General features: G+C 46.2%; 6 protein-coding genes across 6 annotated transcripts; 4 read left to right on the top strand and 2 right to left on the bottom strand.

Annotated features, from left to right (window-relative positions):
- Positions 1-471: 471 nt before the first annotated feature.
- Positions 472-1,626, top strand: GGS22DRAFT_198987 (NAD(P)-binding protein; the record flags this gene model as incomplete). Its single annotated transcript, XM_047966214.1, has 4 exons — positions 472-846; positions 908-1,207; positions 1,275-1,343; positions 1,402-1,626. 4 exons carry the CDS (start codon positions 472-474, stop codon positions 1,624-1,626), a joined length of 969 nt encoding a protein of 322 aa, XP_047820425.1.
- Positions 1,627-2,079: 453 nt separating this feature from the next.
- GGS22DRAFT_198988 (uncharacterized protein) lies at positions 2,080-5,294 on the bottom strand (the record flags this gene model as incomplete). The annotated part of the gene is made up of 4 exons (XM_047966215.1): positions 2,080-2,615; positions 2,672-2,875; positions 2,929-3,144; positions 3,206-5,294. The coding sequence occupies 4 exons, from the start codon at positions 5,292-5,294 to the stop codon at positions 2,113-2,115; spliced, it is 3,012 nt and encodes a 1,003-aa protein (XP_047820426.1). The 3' UTR covers positions 2,080-2,112.
- Positions 5,295-5,777: 483 nt separating this feature from the next.
- GGS22DRAFT_186661 (uncharacterized protein) lies at positions 5,778-8,129 on the top strand (the record flags this gene model as incomplete). Its single annotated transcript, XM_047964486.1, has 4 exons — positions 5,778-6,507; positions 6,564-6,785; positions 6,851-6,916; positions 6,967-8,129. 4 exons carry the CDS (start codon positions 5,778-5,780, stop codon positions 8,127-8,129), a joined length of 2,181 nt encoding a protein of 726 aa, XP_047820427.1.
- A 463-nt stretch (positions 8,130-8,592) lies between these two features.
- GGS22DRAFT_158207 (uncharacterized protein) lies at positions 8,593-11,416 on the top strand. Its single transcript, XM_047960604.1, has 3 exons — positions 8,593-9,129; positions 9,258-10,069; positions 10,128-11,416. Exons 1-3 carry the CDS (start codon positions 8,749-8,751, stop codon positions 11,113-11,115), a joined length of 2,181 nt encoding a protein of 726 aa, XP_047820428.1. The 5' UTR covers positions 8,593-8,748; the 3' UTR covers positions 11,116-11,416.
- A 1,577-nt stretch (positions 11,417-12,993) lies between these two features.
- Positions 12,994-14,520, top strand: GGS22DRAFT_115463 (Golgi phosphoprotein 3). Its single transcript, XM_047958083.1, has 4 exons — positions 12,994-13,339; positions 13,456-13,702; positions 13,790-14,241; positions 14,301-14,520. The coding sequence occupies exons 1-4, from the start codon at positions 13,088-13,090 to the stop codon at positions 14,388-14,390; spliced, it is 1,041 nt and encodes a 346-aa protein (XP_047820429.1). The 5' UTR covers positions 12,994-13,087; the 3' UTR covers positions 14,391-14,520.
- A 738-nt stretch (positions 14,521-15,258) lies between these two features.
- On the bottom strand, positions 15,259-16,882 carry GGS22DRAFT_158210 (uncharacterized protein). Its single transcript, XM_047960605.1, has one exon. The coding sequence runs from the start codon at positions 16,760-16,762 to the stop codon at positions 15,416-15,418; it is 1,347 nt and encodes a 448-aa protein (XP_047820430.1). The 5' UTR covers positions 16,763-16,882; the 3' UTR covers positions 15,259-15,415.
- Positions 16,883-17,997: the final 1,115 nt, after the last annotated feature.

Consider the following 17,997-nt stretch of genomic DNA (forward strand, 5'->3'; position numbering starts at 1 on the left):
ACGCAATCAACAAGCTAACTACTGTCTAATGGTCAATCCTACTGGTAATGGGGCAATATCTAAATCCTTCCTGTCGGGTCATTTATATGAGCCGGCTTTACGGACCCCTGAAATGATTCTAAATCCGACCAGTCTGAGCCCAGGCACCAGTATCAATATCAAATCCGACTCGGCGCTTATCACCCCAACGGTTACCAAAACTTTAGATTAGTCCTCAGTGGCAGTCAATTTCTTTGATCGTCTGAATTTCAAACCCGGGTTGCGATATATTTTATTCCGAACCGGTATGACGGAGTCGAGTTAACGTATGGCCCGAGACCTTCAACGAGAGCTGCTGTATGTATAAAGCCTCAAGAAGCCCTCTCTATTATGTAAGTCTGTATCAATGTTACCTAAACTTCTAAACTTCATGCTGTACCACGAAATAATCATACCTTACCCTTCTGTCATCATATTTCCAAAGTCTCCAGAATGTCTCAATTCACCCAATTATTCCCATCATGCCCAAAATTCACTGATAAGGATGTCCCAGATCAAATTGGGAAGGTCTTTATTGTCACTGGCGGTGCCTCGGGAGTAGGGTTCGAAGTATCGAGGATCTTATATGAAAAGAACGCGACGGTTTATATTGCAGCAAGGACCGAGTCTAAGGCTGGAAAAGCCATCAATAATATCAAGCAGCGCTACGGAAGTAATGGCAGATTAGAGAGTTTAGTGCTCGATCTCGCAAATCCCGCTACCATTAAACCTGCAGTGGAGAGCTTCACATCCAAAGAGCAAAGACTTGATGTACTGTTCAACAATGCAGGTGTGATGGGTACAAGTCCTAATGAGAAGACAATTCAAGTAAGCAAAGAGCTCGCAGGTCTATCTAGATGATCATTCGTCTATTAACAAGGGCGCTTAGGGCTACGAATTGCAAATGGGAACTAATGCTCTAGGCCCATTTCTTTTAACCAAGCTCCTTGAACCAATTCTCATAAGAACTGCTGCGCGGCAAACGTCTTTTGGAAATGTGAGGATTGTATGGGTTAGCTCCATGCTAGACATCGGTACACCCAAAGGCGGTGTAGTCTGGGATGCACAAACAGATGAACCTGCGCTGCACGTCAACATGATGGCGAATTATATGCAATCCAAAGCTGGAGTTACCTTTCTCGGTCATGAATTCGCTAAGAGACTTAGCGACAAGGGAATCATCTCAATGGTGAGTTTACCCCACTACCCCTAACCCCTTTTTATACCCACTAACGATAATTTTCCATCGTCAATAGTCTCTTCACCCAGGCATGTTGAAAACTGAATTGCAAAGAAATATGCCTGCACCAGTGCGTGCAGCTATGGTATGGATATAAGTCCCAGGATTCATGTTCCGTAATATCTCGTCTAACCTCTTCTTAGGGAATGGTATTCAAGGGACCTATATACGGTGCTTATACGGAGTTATTCGCGGGGCTCTCGTGTGATATTACGGCCAGAGACAATGGCGGGTATATCATTCCTTGGGGCCGGATAGGCTCAGTTCCGGGGCATATGGCTGAAGGTATGAGATCAGAAGAAGAAGGCACTGGTCTATCAGAAAAATTCTACAATTGGTGCGAAGAAACTATGCGCCCGTATCAATGAACCGGGTGACATTGTTATTATAATCATATAGTTACGATGGAAAGAATCAAAAGCTTCACAACAGTGGCATTTGTCTACACAGTGTGCGATAGGATAATCAATCAGAAAATACTGTATTTGATATAGGCTACAATTTCTAAGGCTGCACCTAATAGTGACCCAGCGACTGGATATTAGTGGATTACATTTATTTAGATTAAGGCACCCGGTCACTGGGGAAAGACCCTACACCGTGCGAAGGTAGACACATCTCATACCCCCACGAAACTTCGACCTCCAGCATACCGATTAGGTCTAAGCTTATAGCGATCGATCCACTAAGTTTTGGTGGGGTTCCCCTATAATTTGAGAAGCTCAGTCACTACCATTAGTCCCAATCGCATTTCAATTACGCGGACTTCACCCATAAGCAGAGGTGCGAAACTTTTAACTTAGATCTTCATGTTTTATATGACCAATGTATCTACGGGTATCTTCTATGATATATCACTTCTCAGGTTCTAGATGGCTACTCCGAATTGCAAGACTTCCCATCTCAGCTAGCCGATCGCCTTTGACTTGTGCCAACTCATCCGCCTCAACCTTCTGCAACCGCGTCATGTATTTCGTGAATGTATTTCCAAGCCTTATGACGGTATTGAAGTGTTTGGCGCATAATCTCTCTTGTTTATTCTGCGCGAGAGCAAGAGCACTTCTTACACAGTTTCGTATCTGTCGACCGTTCAAGGATTCTCGCGACCATGATTTGAGGACCTCCTGACCCAATCCCTTACATTCTTCTTCGGTTAGAAGAGGGGGCGAGCCGTCGATACGTTTACGTCCGAGATCCTTAATAAAAATTGCCCAGACTTGCTTGCGCACCGATTCGCTAAACTCTGGAATCCCGAGAGTTATGTGGATTCGCGATTGGAAGGCTTGGTCGAAGGCACCGACACGGTTACTTGTGAGAAACATGATTCCCTTGAAGTACTCGAGCGTTCTCAAGAAAACTAGCGATCAATACCGATTAGACAAGAAGATTCGATTCGATTTTGATGCAACTTACTTGATACCAACGCGTTACGAGTCAGGTTTTCATAATCTCTATCTTGGAGGAACACGTCCGCTTCGTCCAGCAAAAGAATCGCGTCCCAACGCACAGCCAGATCGAATATCCTAGACAGCTTGAACTCTAGCGACTCGGGGTCGGTTCCTAGATCACCGGCAGTGACCATATAAAGGGGCTTCTGAAAACTTTCCGCGACACATTCTATGAAACTTATTAGTACTATTTCACCTGTAAATTTTGATATTCTTCCTTACCTGCTGTCAAGGTTTTCCCCACTCCTGGAGGCCCGTGGAGCAAGATGGAGATACCCGCTCCTTTCCCAGGGACAAGGTCTTGGAACGTATCCGATTTCCTAAGATAGGAGGCAACCATGGCTTGGACGACGTCTTTGTATTCTTGATCAAGCACTATCCTTGACCAGGCGTTATGTTGAAACTGAACCGGCTTCAAATGGGCAACGTTATACTCAGCTAGAGTGATGTTAGCAATACGTTCCTCAGTGCCATGATCATGTCGAACAAGGGTACTTACACCAATACTTCTGTAGCAAAGAAAAGGCGAGTATCTTCGGCGGACACAATATAAGCATGAGATCCGACGGCTCTGATGACGGTTCAATTAAATTGAGTTCGGCGAACGACGTGTTTGAATAATCCTTTTCCAAGGAAGTCACCTGTCCTTTCCGTCCCGATTTGGCGATATATTTCATGGCAGCGTCGAGGTTCTCGCTATGCTTGGCAGACAAATCCGGAGGATAGGGAAGACCTTCGTCTCGATCTGGTTCTTCGTCTCTTCGTAAATCTTCATACATCCCATAATCGACCATAACCCGATCCCTTTCGCCTTTCTGACGCCCTGCAGGTTCATTCTTGACGACTTCCCGGTATGTGGGGCCAGAAAGCTCCCAGAATATTCTACCTCTGGCGATTAATTCGTTTTTGATCTCGTCAGATCCTAGAAACCGTTCAGGAATGTATTTGAGCGACTTGAAGGGCCTCGATCCTTGGAATAGCGGGATGCTGATCACATGGCCCCGGCGTCCGAATTTCCCATCGTATCCAGCCTCCCCCATGTGATAACCGATAGACCAGCAATACAGCTTCAAGATTGGTTCAGAGGGGGGGAGGTCATCCTCTACATCATACGCGTCTTTCTGATATTGGACAGAGTCAATTATATATGCTGAGGTCCCCCCGTCTGGCTTTGGTTTGAATACCAATGTTCCGGGAGTGTATACCATCCACAGACTTGCATAATCCACCATCTCAGGGGGTTCAGAAGACGTCATCTGATCAAACCTATCGTTCAAGGCAGAAAAGTCGCTTGACAACAAGTCGAGGACCCCTTCTGCAGATGAAATCTTGTCTCTCAGCATTGTATCGGTTGTTGCAGCATCTCTATCAGCCTTAGCTAGAAATTCCCGCATGGCCTTTTTCCTGTGAAAAAGATCGACGAAAGGCTCTCTAAGTGTGATCGATCCCGAGTCGACGTTAGAATAAATTTTGAACTTGCCCATCTCTGATAAGAATTGGATGAACATCCAGGATTTGATCTTGATGGTGTGGTTGCGTATGGTCCTCTGTTCGTCGACATAACACATCACTGTTATGTCAGGGATATCGGAGTATGTCGAAGATGCTTTTTTGTTTTTGATGTCTTCTTTGGGCGTGTAAGGATGGACACTCGTCCTCAGCCTACCAGTGCGGCGTTCTCGGTACGGAATGCTGATCGACCTTGTTATATCTACTTTCCCTTCATCTGTGCCCGGTGCCGATTTATTGATTCGAATATATTCACGATCGTCATCAGAAGGGTCAGAAGAGTCGTCTTCATCTTCATCTCTCCGGTAACGGCGCCTTTCCCGCACCGTTTTAATCTCAACTGACGCATCACGGTTGCTGCTGCGACGTGGAACAAAGTCTTCTCGCTCAAGAAAGTCTTCTCGGTCAAGATAGTCTTCTCGTTCAGGACGGTCTTCCCGTGCACTCTCGATCTCAACGGTGCGTGTCCTTAAGCGCAACGGAGATTCCGACCGACGCTTTACTTCTTCAGCCACCTTTTCGTATTTTCTTCTATCTCTATCACGGGTGAATGGAGGGCTTGGGACGCGAGAATGAACCTCGCTCTCATTAGGAGAGACGCGCTGGCGCGCTACTGAAGATGCAGGTTGATTTACTTGCACTATACCAGGCGCTGCATCCCCGTCATATCGAGTCTCTCTGGGAGTTGAATAATTCTCATTTTGTATTGTCGGTGAGTCCAATGGGTAAAATCTAGGTGGGTTGATCTCCCTAGGGGGCATTGGTGGGGGATTCTGTGGGTAGGTTTGAGTGTAAGGTTGAGGCTGTTCATACACAGGAACATAGTAGATCGGTTGTGGTTGAGTTGGTGGAACATCCTCATACTGCCGAATTTGTCTCATGGGGGGTTCGAACATTGGTGGTTGTTGTCTTGCATGAATTTGGTATGGAACGCTTGGTGCTGGCACCGGTTGATAACCTCTATATTGAGGCTCGGCGAACTCTCTTGGAACCCCATACGATGACCGCACAGTTCTAGGCTGATATTGTATATTCTCAGCCCACGCCGTTCGCTGCGGGCCTGGTTGTGATGGCTCCATGTCGTAATTCTTCAGATATATTTCTTAATGAGCGACCAGGTCATGAAATTGGGAGATTTTACCTCGAAGAAATCATCACGGCCTTCAGAGGTGGCGAGAGAGACTAGATATTCACAGGTTTGATACCCAGCCTCAAATAGTATGTCCCAGCACTGCCTTTAGCTACCTAGCTACATGTAGGTAGTACGTAGATATATCTCACTATCCCTGCATTCTTTGCATATTAGTTGACGGTGGCTGCATATCTAGTACTTAGTCAGCTTAGGCTGACTCCATGGCGGATAATAGCGTAATTGGATTGGGTATTGATTCGTTGATCAGAGGAGTTTTATCCTAAGATGCCCAAGCAGGCATAAATGTGGCTGAGACCTTTCGCCCCCCCTGTACCGGTATGAAGTAATACCCTGTATATTATCGGCATCCCAGTCCACACGAAGCTGTTATTTACTAGGAGAAATCAATCTTCACACTACTTCTCTAACTATGTCGAATGAAGACCATCAATCAAAGACGAGCAAGAAGGGTTCGCCTAGTATTCGCCAGACCCTCACTAAGGGGATCTTTCGGCCTAAGTTAAAAGTTCCTTCACGAGCAGTTGAATCTTCCAAAACAATAGGTACACAAAACCAAGAGCTTTCGGAAGTATCTCAGGAATCATCAATATCAGCCACTGCTAGGCAATGGTCAGTTACGCTTGCAGCTCAACCACACATAAAAGATGGATTTGAAAATTTGCGAAAAGCTATCAACGAATACAATGTCGAAGCCTCCCAGCAGCAACGTCATCTAGTCGATCATGAAAATGTACGGCTAGAAGAAGTGCGAAAGATAGCAGAAGGGATCCAATCAGATTGTGAGCGAGAGAACTCCGGGAAGAAGATTCGATCTACTATGAAAAATGGGCTGAGAAAGTTCTGCGAAACATCACTCTATTACTCCTCAATCATGGATGTATTAATCCAACAAAATCCTGAATGGGTGAGTTTAGCATGGGGAACAGTTAAGTTTTTGTTGATGGTGCCTGTTGAATATCAGCGCGTTAAGGAAAATATTGCGACAAATCTCGGCAGTCTTGGGGATAAATTTGCCGTCGTCCACATATTCACACAGTTCTTCCCAAGCGCCAATATTATCAATGCAACAGCCGCCATGTATGCAGCATTTGCCGAGTTCCTGGAGACATCTGTTCGTTGGCTCAATGATAATTTATTCAGTAAGATTTGGTGACTTTTTAACATTATGGAATAGGTACTAATGAGGGCAATGAAGAACGCATCATCAAGTCGACCTTTCGCCCATTCGATACAAGTTTGAAACCAATTTTAGAGAAGATAAACCAGAGCTATGGGGTCCTCAGGGAGCATGTAGAAGCTCAGAGACTCATTAGAGATTTCCAACATAACCAGCAACATCAAAAAGACTTGGCGGCCTTAAAGACGTCTGCTGGCACAACGGACCAAAAACTGTCAAGGGTTTTGCAGATATTAGAAGGTATGATCATCACCGTTGATACAATACGGAGAGACGTAAACCATGAACTAAAGAAGTTGTGGTAGGGTTGATATTGGAACAAGAACAACCAAAGGACCTCCAAGTCTCTACGAGATTTAATACGCCTAAAAGTAAGTAGCTTCGGCTATAGACCTTCTAACTCCTCTAATTTGATGAACAGAAATGCCCAAGCAGCAAAAGCCAGGCGTATATATCCTCCCTGCATTAGGTCCGATGAAAATGTTTACCTTAGGTCTCGAACCCATGGAACACGACTTCGATTTGATGAAGCACAGGCAAGCATCGTTTCCAATCATGCAGTCTTACGAAGGTATAAACATCTTACGGCGTGGAGATTTCAGAGGGTGGATTAGCAGTACTTCATCTAGCCTCCTTTGGATAGACGGGTACGAGAAACCAGGTCGGCCGAGTTGGCTTGGTGATCTAGCCCTATGTGTTACGCAAGCAGCATTTATATCTGGCTATGAGGCCCTATACACCTTCAACAGCCTCCGATTCCACGATTCCGAGAAATTTACAGCGCGGACATTGATACAGAGATTATCTAACCATCTCCTATGCAAATTTCCGGAGATTTATGAAACCGGTGACACCGACCTTCTCTGTCCCGAGATATTTCTTGCAGCGCAGACGGATATTAGATTGTCGTGGAAGATCTTTGTCGAGTGTCTCGCTGCTCTTAAGTCCGTTGCAGTGTACATCGTGATAGAAGCTATTGATAGAATACAGCTTCTACCAGAAAACCAAGACGAATTTCTGTTTGTTTTGCAGCATCTATCCCAGCTCGCAACCCCAGGTGCCGTCAAGAACAAGGTGATCAAGGTTATGATTACATCAACTAAGCCCGATGCTGGTTTCGACTTTATTTTTAGAGAAACTAGAAGAGGGGACGCACAAGATAAGGACGCTCATGTTTTGATCCGAGTATCTCCTGCAGCAGCAAGGAGTAGAAAGCAGAGGTCGATACCAGGAGTGAAGAGGAGAATCCGGATTCCCAGTAACAGCCACGCTGGAGAAGGATTCGACTTTCATTGCGAGAAAATTCTTAGTGACAGCGATTTCATCCCAGAACCAGATGATATAGAAACAGAGAATATCTCTGATTCCGAAAAAAGTGTTATCCAACCAATGGAATTCGATGAGGATTTCGATATTTTCGATGAGATGATAGAATCCAGCCAAGACAAGAATCAGGGGTCAGATGAAGTATCGGATTTTTCATCTTTACGGGATGTGGATTCAAATCAAACACGTTCCAGGATTGCTTCTAATAGTTCTGCTATGAGTTCGGATGGTTCGCTGGACATATTTGGAGTGATATAATAGGATCGGTTATTTTTCACGCACATCCATAGATGGTTATTGTGAAAGGGGGATGTATTAAATATAATGTATGATATTAGGTACCTAGTACCTTATGAACTTAAACAAACAGCCAAGAATTGCACAGAGATGCACAGGTGTACACAACCTTTACTGTACCTCGCTCCTTCGATGTTCTAACAATGATTGTCATAACCGTCTAGTTGTTTCCCAAGTGCTTCCCCGTCGCCTCCCAGTTGCTTCACAGCCTGGTCGCGGTTGCTTACCACTGTGCTTGCTACTGTGCTTGATCTCGAACGATAAGGTGATAAGATTCGGTAGCGGCAGCCATAGATGAGAAATCAGTACAGCACGCCATAACCGGTAAAGCGCGCTGACGATCGGTGGGTCGCGCTAAATACTTTCCCCCTCTTAGCTCTCAGGTTTTCCTTTTTTCTCCCGCACCCATACGAAGTACACAGCCCACAATCCACATTGGGCATACCATACATTAACGAGTACCGACGCAGCAATAAAAAGGTAACTCGCATCTCACGAAGATTCCCCGGACATCCGCCGACAACTTGCCGTCATTAGTCCTTGTTTCGCGACGCGCTCTTTTAAGAGCTGATGATCTTAGATGGCATCATACCCAGATCCATCTGCTGGCGATGTGCCGTCAATTTCGGCAAGTCAGCCCACAACGCCGCATCAACAACAGCAACCGACTCCACAACAGCAAGATTATGATTCACTACCATCGCCAGTCTCGGTGCCGGCTACCACTGTCGCGCATCATGGACTTCAAGTCTTGCAAGCCACAACTGGGGCTCCTTCAACTCCCGGACCCGACGCAAATGAATTAGCACAGCAGTATGCGCAGTCGGCGACGATGCAAATGGGTGATCATCAATTCGCTCCTCCTCCCTCTATTGACACATCAATCACAGCGACGCCTGGCTCGCAGAAAGTCACGCGTTTACGCCGTGCCTGTGATATGTGTAGTCAACGCAAGGTGAAGGTAATTATACCCTTTTACCCCTCTTTTACATCTTTAACAATGGTTTTCGGCATACCTTACATGCATCCATGTGTCCATCCATGATACTAGATAGTATGTTGAAATAAACTAACAAGATGGATAAATAGTGCGACGAGAGTGGTCCGCCGTGTAAACCATGCTCGGACCTTCAAGTTGAGTGCACCTTCAATCGAACTATGAAGCGGCGCGGTCCGCCGAACAAGCACGCCGAGGCTGCTAGACTAGCGAAGCGACCGCGTAACGAAGATGTGTCGCCCCCTCCTCATCACGCAGCTGAGACTCTAGTTTCAATCGCTGCTCATAATGGTCAGGCTGTAGCCGGAATAGACGCTGAGACGATTGCTCCTTGGCCTATTTTGGAACTACTGGTGGACGACTTCTTTACCTACATACATCCTCTAATGCCATTTCCTCACGAACCGACGTTTCGCGCAGCATTGACTAGCCGTATGGATAGATCCAGCGGCGAGTTTCTGGCCTTGGTTGCTAGTATGGTGGGAGTCTTGGTCGCTTCGTTTCCTCGAAGCGCACGATCTCACCTTAAGGCCCAGGATAGTACAGGTCTATTCTCCTCCGCGGTGGATATGATCGATCACTGCCGCGCAATTGCATTGGAAGCTCGAGGTGCTCAGTTCATGGTGAAGGATGATATGAGCGTCGACGTTGCCGCGACAAGCTACTTCCTAGGCCTTGCTGCGGCCCATACCCTGCAGTGGCGATTATGCAAGCGTTTCCTCACTGAGACGATGACTTTCTGTAGAGAACTGCTTGGTACTTACCAGCAAAGTGGTCTCTCTACTGTAGCACAGCGTATCCCCGGTCTCACTCAAATGTTCAACGCTTCCGCCAATGGACCTATTGATCATATCAAGGATCAGATTAGCAAGAGAATATTCTGGGTAATGGTTGCTGGTATTAGGTAAGGCCCCCTTAATCATCTAGTGCTGTATTATGTTGATTGGACTAATTCAATATAGATCGATGACTCAATTAGGAGTATCCATTAATGAGATACCTTTACCTCCTCCAACTTCCCAGGAACCGTACCCTGAACAACCTATTGAAGTGGACGATCAGTATATTTACTCAACTCAAATACTTGCCCAACCGGAGGATGTCGCCTCTCTCATTGTCGGATTTAACCGCAATATCCGAGTTTACATGACCATGAATGAATTGGTCGGCGTGGATATGTGTTACGGAATTAATTTCTTCGATTGGACTGCACAGAAGAACATTCTCAGCAACGGACTTGCTGCTGCCAAGCAAGCTGCCGACGACTTACCTCCCGAACTTCAAGTGAAGACAGATAACCTTCAACATCTTGAAAACCACACGATGGGTTTCGACGATTCAGATCTGGAATACTACCCTCCTGCCCTCCCTATCACGCAACCTGCCAATGACTTGCGGCGTATCTTTGCGGAGCAGCCTTTGCGCCGCCGACACCTCCAGTTTGAGATCCAGAAAGCGAATATTCAGCTATCACAGCTAGCTACTCGCTCATACTTTGTTGAGCGATATCTGAACCTACGAGATATTCGCCGTGCCGATCCGAATTTCGCCGAGAGGGCGAAGACGGAGGAAAAGGATGATCGAGACAGCATGATGGAGAACGAGCGAGAGGTGATCGTTCAGAATCTTGTGACCGTGCTGGCATCTATTAGTCAACGCAATATGGAGCCCAACGGATGTTCTCTGATCAACAAGATCAGACAAGTGGCTAGCACGTTGGTAGAGGATAGCAACAGCGCAGAACACAAGGAACAAGTTGCGACTAAGGCTAAGGGGTATCTCAACGGCTTTCTTGATATTCTCATGAAGTTGGAGAAGATAGGAGCAGCGCCTAGAGCTGAGACGATGACCCCTCAAGACGAGGAAGAAGAACTACGAAACTGGACGAGCCTCAAGGAGTATCAACTACGGTTCCTGTCAACTGGTGGATTCATGGGAGACGGCTATTAGTACCAACCGACCCCGCCGTTGCCCGCGTATTACTGGTCATATTAATGCCCTTACGATAACAAAACAAAACCTCATCATACCCCGAATTTCGCTTCTCTACTGTTAGCTATTCTCACCACTACGGGAACGCCAAAAATACCTAAGTTGCCTTGTGATCGGGGCTGCAAGTTTGACTTTGAGGTTGAAGTACCTTAGCTTGCGATATTGTACATAGCTCTGCTCATCGATAAAGCCGTCATATGGCATACCCTCTGCAGACCTCTGCGAGTACCTTTAAATCGACGAATCCATGCAACTCTGCACTCGTCTATGCCGTGTGAATTGTGATTGTGAATCTATGCTTTACCAATATGATGTATGGGTTTATTTTAACTAAGCCTCCAAGAACGACCAGTTAATTAGGTAATAATCACGAAGTGACATGTTTTCTGGATTCCAACAACATAGAAATTCGTATACTGATACTGGTTGCATAGACATTCACCCGTATCCCCGAAGGGGATACTGCGCTTTGACTAGCAAAATGGGCAAGAATTGCAAGACGATCCGAATATTACCCGATAGGTTATATTCGCATAAAGATCAGGCATTTAGCTGCATTACCATGCTTATGAGAATAAGGTTAGTAATATATGTAATTATATTATATATGTATTTAAAAGAAAATACATTAGGTTTATATGGAAAACCTACTGCGTCGGAAGTACCTCGGGCTAAATTGCAATTCTTGCCCATTTTGCTAGTTAAAGCGCAGTATCCCCTTCGGGGATACGGGTGAATGTCTATGCAACCAGTATCAGTACTGCTAAATTGAGTCCTAAAAGAGAAGCATTTTTCGAGATGGATCGATGCAGATGAGGCTGAGTAAACATTCAAATGTGGCGGTGCGAATCTTGTTTCAAAACCTTCCATACTACTACCTGGAAGACCCTGGCAGGGCAGGCCGCGTTAGCGGATTGAAAGCTAGAAAGGGCGCTAAGGCAGGCAAGGGTTAGCGCAGGAAATTGAATGAACCAAGGCTGCCAGTTGTCCTAAGAAAGAAAATGATGCGCAGCAATTTTAAGAAGTCCGTCCACCGATTTGCACCGATTGCACTGATTGCACTGACAGGTCCAGGTCGCTCGCTGTTGGTTTGTCAGGCTTCAGAAGGAATTAAAAAAAAAAGGTGCACATGTGTTTCTTTTACGAGCGTACCTAGGTAGACAAATAGGCAGAGACTCACACGACCATTTTACAACTTTCGTCAAATTATTTCCAATCTTCTTCTTTTTTTCTACCATTGTAACCTCTTTCGATTATCACCGACAACCGACTACAATATCGAACAGGTCAGAGGTTGGATTCTCGCATACTAGACGAGGGAATAAAAGAGAAAGGAAAAAAAAGAAGAGGTCGTTATCTAGCTCCAATTCCCCGTTGACCTCATAGCCAGATACCCTGATACCCAGCTACCAAGATACCAAATACCCAGATAGCCGTCGATAAAATTGTATTATCAAGGGATAATTTCGGGTCGCATCCACCACCTTTATTCTAAGACGATTACAGCAAGGCCGTGGCTTAGGGGGGATTAACGGATTAACGCCTGATCCACCTTTAAGTCAGCCTCCTACAGTTTCTCGACTGCTTTAACTGCTACGGTACGTTCCAGGGATCGTGAGGAAAGGAGTCAAGAAAAAAATAATTCCGCGAAAACAACCTGTCCATATTCAACATCGGTGCTTACCAATTGCAACGTAAAGCACCGGCAAACCATCTCTTTGAGCTCTAGAATAATACTCTAATCACCATATTTGATGCATTAGGAGTCCGTTAATCTCACGCGACAATAATCCGAATACCGCTATTACAATTGTCAATACCCAATACACAATACCTACCTAATATTACAGCAACTTATCATCCACTATCCACTACCCACCACACTTCTGACGTGACGTCAAAGGAGAAATAAGGAAAGAAAGAGAATAATATGTCGTCGGGACTGACGAGACGTCGAGGAGCTGGCGGTGGTACGACCACTGAAGATGCCAACGGAATCAGTCGCTCCGGCTCTTCTCAGAATGTACGCGACAGCGCCCCCGAGACAAGTTACGAGAATAGCGAGAATGGCCACAAGATTGCGTTCGACCCGCGCGACATTAGCGAAAGCGCCGAGAGGAGTAAGCAGCCGAAATTAACCTTGATGGAAGAGGTTATATTGCTTGGACTCAAAGATAAACAGGTATGGATGAATGCGAATTGGAACATCCTTCTGATTCCACTTGACTTGATCAAAAATCCAGATCTAAATAAATAAAATCAACAAATAATGCTGACGACGTATGCGACATTTCATAGGGCTATCTCTCGTTTTGGAACGATAACATCAGCTATGCATTACGCGGTTGTATTGTCCTCGAGCTCGCTTTTCGCGGTCGCATCGCTATGCAAAAAGATCCCTCTAGACGGCGATTTCCTCTAGCCGACCGAACGATCGAAGTCATCGATGATGCTCTCACTGGTGAGGTGCTACTAGACGAAGCTCTAAAGATGATGAAGCAGAGTGAGAAGATGAGCGTGAGCGCATGGATCGACCTGATGAGCGGTATGCAATATCACCTATATCACCTATACGCCACCCAAATTTGATCCATTCCCGACTTTACTGACCGCGGCCTTTTTTACCCGATAGGCGAAACATGGAACCTCATGAAGATCGGTTACCAACTAAAGCAGGTTCGCGAACGTCTGTGCAAGGGTCTCGTCGACAAGGGCATCCTTCGCACCGAGAAGCGCAACTTTCTTCTCTTCGACATGGCCACTCATCCTGTCGCTGACGGTGGCGCGAAAGACGAGATCCGACGGCGCGTTAGGAACGTTCTAACTCAGCGCACCGTAGTCTTGCCCGCCTCCCAATTCCTGCCTGAGAATCTCGAGTTCCGATATATCCGCACCATATCTATGGTTTGCGCCGCATATGCTGCTAATGTCTTGGAGAACGCGTTGAGCACTCTAGGCCACGAAGCGCGAGAGCGCGCTTTTACCCAGACCGATGAGCTACTCGCCGAGTATTCTCAGTTCCCATTCGGAAGAAAGACGGGCTCTACTGGTATCGGAGCTAACCTACCCCAAGTTATTTCTGAGGTGAGCTCCAACTTAAGCATTCTTTTGGTAGTTAAAGTACTAATCATAGTTGTGTATAGGAAATTAATAATGCCAAGGAGAAGGAACTCCAACTAGAGGTCGTTGCCGCTTGCTTAAGCGTCTTCACTCGCCTCGACTCACTTCTATAAGCTTGGGCTTCGCCTATTTTTAAACCCCTTCTACTTGTACGAAACGCGATAGAGCCGGCATTCACACTTCGTCGACCACACCACACCCGGCACCAAACCCACCACCATCCCACTTATCCTTGCCTCCCCGACACGACCCGATTTCCACTTTCACCAGACCTTGCCCCCTAATAATGTTGAGAGCGGACGAAAAAATCGTTGTTCTGGATTAGAAAAAGGGGTGGGATTTTAGGAACATGCACGTACGCCCACGCCAGCCATGACACAACATAACACCACACCATCCACTACACCCATGGCGCTTCATCAAAGCGATGTGGGGATAAATGGTATTTTCAAGATTCTCAAACGGATTAGGGGGATCCATCGGGTCGAAAAAACAACAACATCAACATGGGAGAGCAACGACAACACCAACCGCAGCAACGGAGTAGAGAGCAGAGCAGAGCAGAAAGCAGAGCAAGGGGAGAGTTGCTGATGGAAAACGAAAAAAAACTCTTTACGGTTTTAACGCCCACAGGCAAAAAAGGCATAGGCAAGGAAAGTAAAGTAAAGGAGGGGGTTCAATCATGTCATTTCTCGACCGTGTTGTAATAGTCTAAAAATTCATGGATTTTTTTTTCTCTCTCGGCGTTTGGCCTTGCCTGCTTCCTTACCCACATACCTAGGTACTTACGACGATCCCATTATGATTGCTTACTTTTTTTTTTTTTTAGCTTTGGCTAGGTTACCTATGTAGGTAGGTAGGTAGGTATTTATCGTCCCTGGTGCTAGATGCGGGATTGGGGGATGCGGTTGATGCGACCGGTGTCTTTTCGCACGTATGGTGGGTGGAGGTCCTCTGGGGATTGAAATCATGATCTTTGCATTTATAATCTCGTGTCTTCGTGTCTGCGTATTGCGTCTTGCTCCTTATTTCGGTATCCTAACATTTGTATGACATTCTGCCACACTTATCCCATACCAGTAACCCAACCCGGAACCATCCATCCTCCTATTTAACCAAACATCTCAACCGCAATCCCTCACGCCTTCCCCCGCCTTAACCTCTCCTTCCAACCGCCCTTCTCAAAAAGCCAAACCGCCTCAACAGCAAACGCCTTCGCGCTCATATGTCCGCGCCCCTCCTCCATCCCCGCCTCCTCATGCAAACTCCGCATCACCGCCCCCTCCTCCACCTCCTCCCACACCCCCCTCGCCATCCCGTCCTGCGCGCCCCCGAACTCGCCCCGCCCGAGCCGGTATAATATCCTGCCCAAAGTCTGGTACGCCAGACACCGCTGTCCTGGTACCGCGCTCCGACACAGCCGCGCGAGCTCGCGCACGGTATAGCCCGCGGCTTCGGGGGCTTCGCCGTGGTGGTGCAGGCCTTTGGTTGAGGGCACGACGCGCGAGATGCGGGGGGGGAGGAGTTCGCCGCGGAAGTTGAAGCGGAGCGCGGAGACGGGGAGGGAGTCTTGCGATGGGTGGTACGGCGAGTCGTAGTCTGCGGGCGAGTTTGTGGTTGGGATGGGTGCCATCCAGGCTAGTTTCGAGGGGTCGGCGGGTAGAGAGGGGAAGTACTTCGTGTGCAGTTTGGAGAGGAAGTCTGGGTCTGAGGGGTCGATTTCGGTGTTTGGTGGGTGTGGCCAGTGTGGTTTGGGTTGGGGCTCGTTGGTTTCGGGGGTGTCGGTGGTGTTGGATTCGGTGGCGGGTGGGTTGGGTGTGCTGTCTGATGGAGGTGCGGGTGTGGGCTTGGGGATTGTTGTCGCTTCTTCGTCGGCTTCGTCTGCTACTGAAGCCCAGCGTACCCGTTTAGAGCCATTGTTGTCTGCAGGCTGTTGCTCTGTTGGTGTATTCTCTGTTGCGATACTCTTTGATTGGATCGTAGTATCTTCTACCTGTATTTTCGGGGGTTCTTGCGCCTGGTCTAAGTTGGTAGAAGTGACGTCTTGTTGTGTAGGGTCAGGAATGTCGAATGGATCATTCTTCTTAGGTTCGTCTAGGTTGGCGCGTTTAAGAAGCATTTGGAGTACTGATGGGTCCAGACCGTTAAATAGTTCCTGTCTGGCTGCTTCAATTTCCTCGGGTGACATGGTATCTAGCTTCTCATTGTTCTCACGGTCTATCGCTTGCTTCTCATATGATTTAAAATCTTTGCTCGAAGTCGACTGTGCATCTTGTGTACTAGCGAAGGGGTCTTTTGATGTGGCAGACTCTTTTTGCTCCTCTCCTTCTATACGTGCACCCTGTCGCTTCTGCTTGAATGTTGATATCCTCGTCCGCTTTTTGTGCTCCGGAAATCCGGTTGTCGTCGACTTGATCTGAGGGAAGTTTGGAGCCTTGGGCTCAGTCACTTCCTTCTCTTGGATATCTGAAATAAGGAAGTTCATGATTTCTATCTGGGTGGAAAACACATGAACTTTGAGTGTTCAGCCGTTGACTGGTAAGTAGTGTGAAATGTGGTGTCGTAAGGTTGGACTGTGATTGAATTAAAAATTGAAGGATACAAGATGTACATCTAAGAAATCGGAACTAAGAATTGCACATTTTCAAAATTGACGTAACAGCCACTAGGATTATAAGTGGACCTATATACATGTGGCTGGTGTGTCGATAGTGTTGCGTTAGCGCGTCGATATACTCCAACTTTAGAATTTCCAGAAGGACTAAGCGCGAAAGAACGCTTGTTCGACCAATCAGAGGAGATCGGCCCGCGTCTGATTGTAACGGGAATGAGAGACACAATTTTAAGCTGAAACTTAAAAAAGTACGTACCGCAAGGGTGCATGATTCCCATTCCAAATGTCCTTTGACTTGTAATTGTGTTTTCTATTTCATGCATACTATATCAATAGATATTTACTTGCTAGGTACCTAGTATGAACAAAATTCCGGTTTGTACCCGTGCACTGGCATTTGGATTGGCTTAACTATGGTTGGGTCATTATCCGAGACAGTTCATGGGTAGAAGTGGTACAGATTGTCAGATTGACGAAGATAAAAACAATGTGCACTTCATTTAGATTTATCGTAATATGACAAGGAAATACGCATTTCTGCTTACTAGGTATGATATGGTGATACCTAGTGTAAGTAAGTAATTAACAACAAAGAGTTTACGATATGTCAGATTGATTTATACTACATGTGTACGGCCAACACCGAAAAACTTTAGTGTCGCATGATGCTTTATTAAAAGTCCAATGCAACCCCACTTAGTATTATCGTCATGAATGTTGCATAAAAGGAAGGGAGTATCTTATTCTCAATTCCCTAGTGAGCTGATAGACAATAAAATGACTATACCCCGACTTTAAAAGTAAGTGATACTTAAACAACAACAAGAGTTAATATTATCGCAGAAATGTTTGTCTCCTTATACATATTTACAATTGATAATCAAATAGAAGTAGGCTAATAATAGATGTGGTGTATTCCATATCCCTGTTCCTCAAGTTGACATATCTTAGTAAGCAATGTTTTTCTAATTATCTAATAGGCTTAAAAGACCCTTGTCATCATCGCGGCTATCTTGCGTCAACCGTCCTGCCGTCTAAGTGGGTCTTGTGAGACTTTGGGATTATGAAACAAAGGTACGTACCCCGCGGTATTCTCTGCTCTCACC

The sequence above is a fragment of the Annulohypoxylon maeteangense genome (assembly GCF_022496945.1).
Source record: "Annulohypoxylon maeteangense strain CBS 123835 unplaced genomic scaffold GGS22scaffold_5, whole genome shotgun sequence".
Classification (NCBI taxonomy): domain Eukaryota; kingdom Fungi; phylum Ascomycota; class Sordariomycetes; order Xylariales; family Hypoxylaceae; genus Annulohypoxylon; species Annulohypoxylon maeteangense.

What these genes read in the sequence shown, in the direction of transcription:
- GGS22DRAFT_158210 (XM_047960605.1), bottom strand. Translation starts at nt 16,762, where the DNA reads ATGAACTTCCTTATTTCAGATATCCAAGAGAAGGAAGTGACTGAGCCC.
- GGS22DRAFT_115463 (XM_047958083.1), top strand. Translation starts at nt 13,088, where the DNA reads ATGTCGTCGGGACTGACGAGACGTCGAGGAGCTGGCGGTGGTACGACC. An exon ending in TTGGACTCAAAGATAAACAG is followed by an intron (nt 13,340 to 13,455) that starts GTATGGATGAAT and finishes GACATTTCATAG; the next exon opens with GGCTATCTCTCGTTTTGGAA. An exon ending in ATGGATCGACCTGATGAGCG is followed by an intron (nt 13,703 to 13,789) that starts GTATGCAATATC and finishes TTTACCCGATAG; the next exon opens with GCGAAACATGGAACCTCATG.
- GGS22DRAFT_158207 (XM_047960604.1), top strand. Translation starts at nt 8,749, where the DNA reads ATGGCATCATACCCAGATCCATCTGCTGGCGATGTGCCGTCAATTTCG. An exon ending in GTAGTCAACGCAAGGTGAAG is followed by an intron (nt 9,130 to 9,257) that starts GTAATTATACCC and finishes ATGGATAAATAG; the next exon opens with TGCGACGAGAGTGGTCCGCC. An exon ending in GTAATGGTTGCTGGTATTAG is followed by an intron (nt 10,070 to 10,127) that starts GTAAGGCCCCCT and finishes AATTCAATATAG; the next exon opens with ATCGATGACTCAATTAGGAG.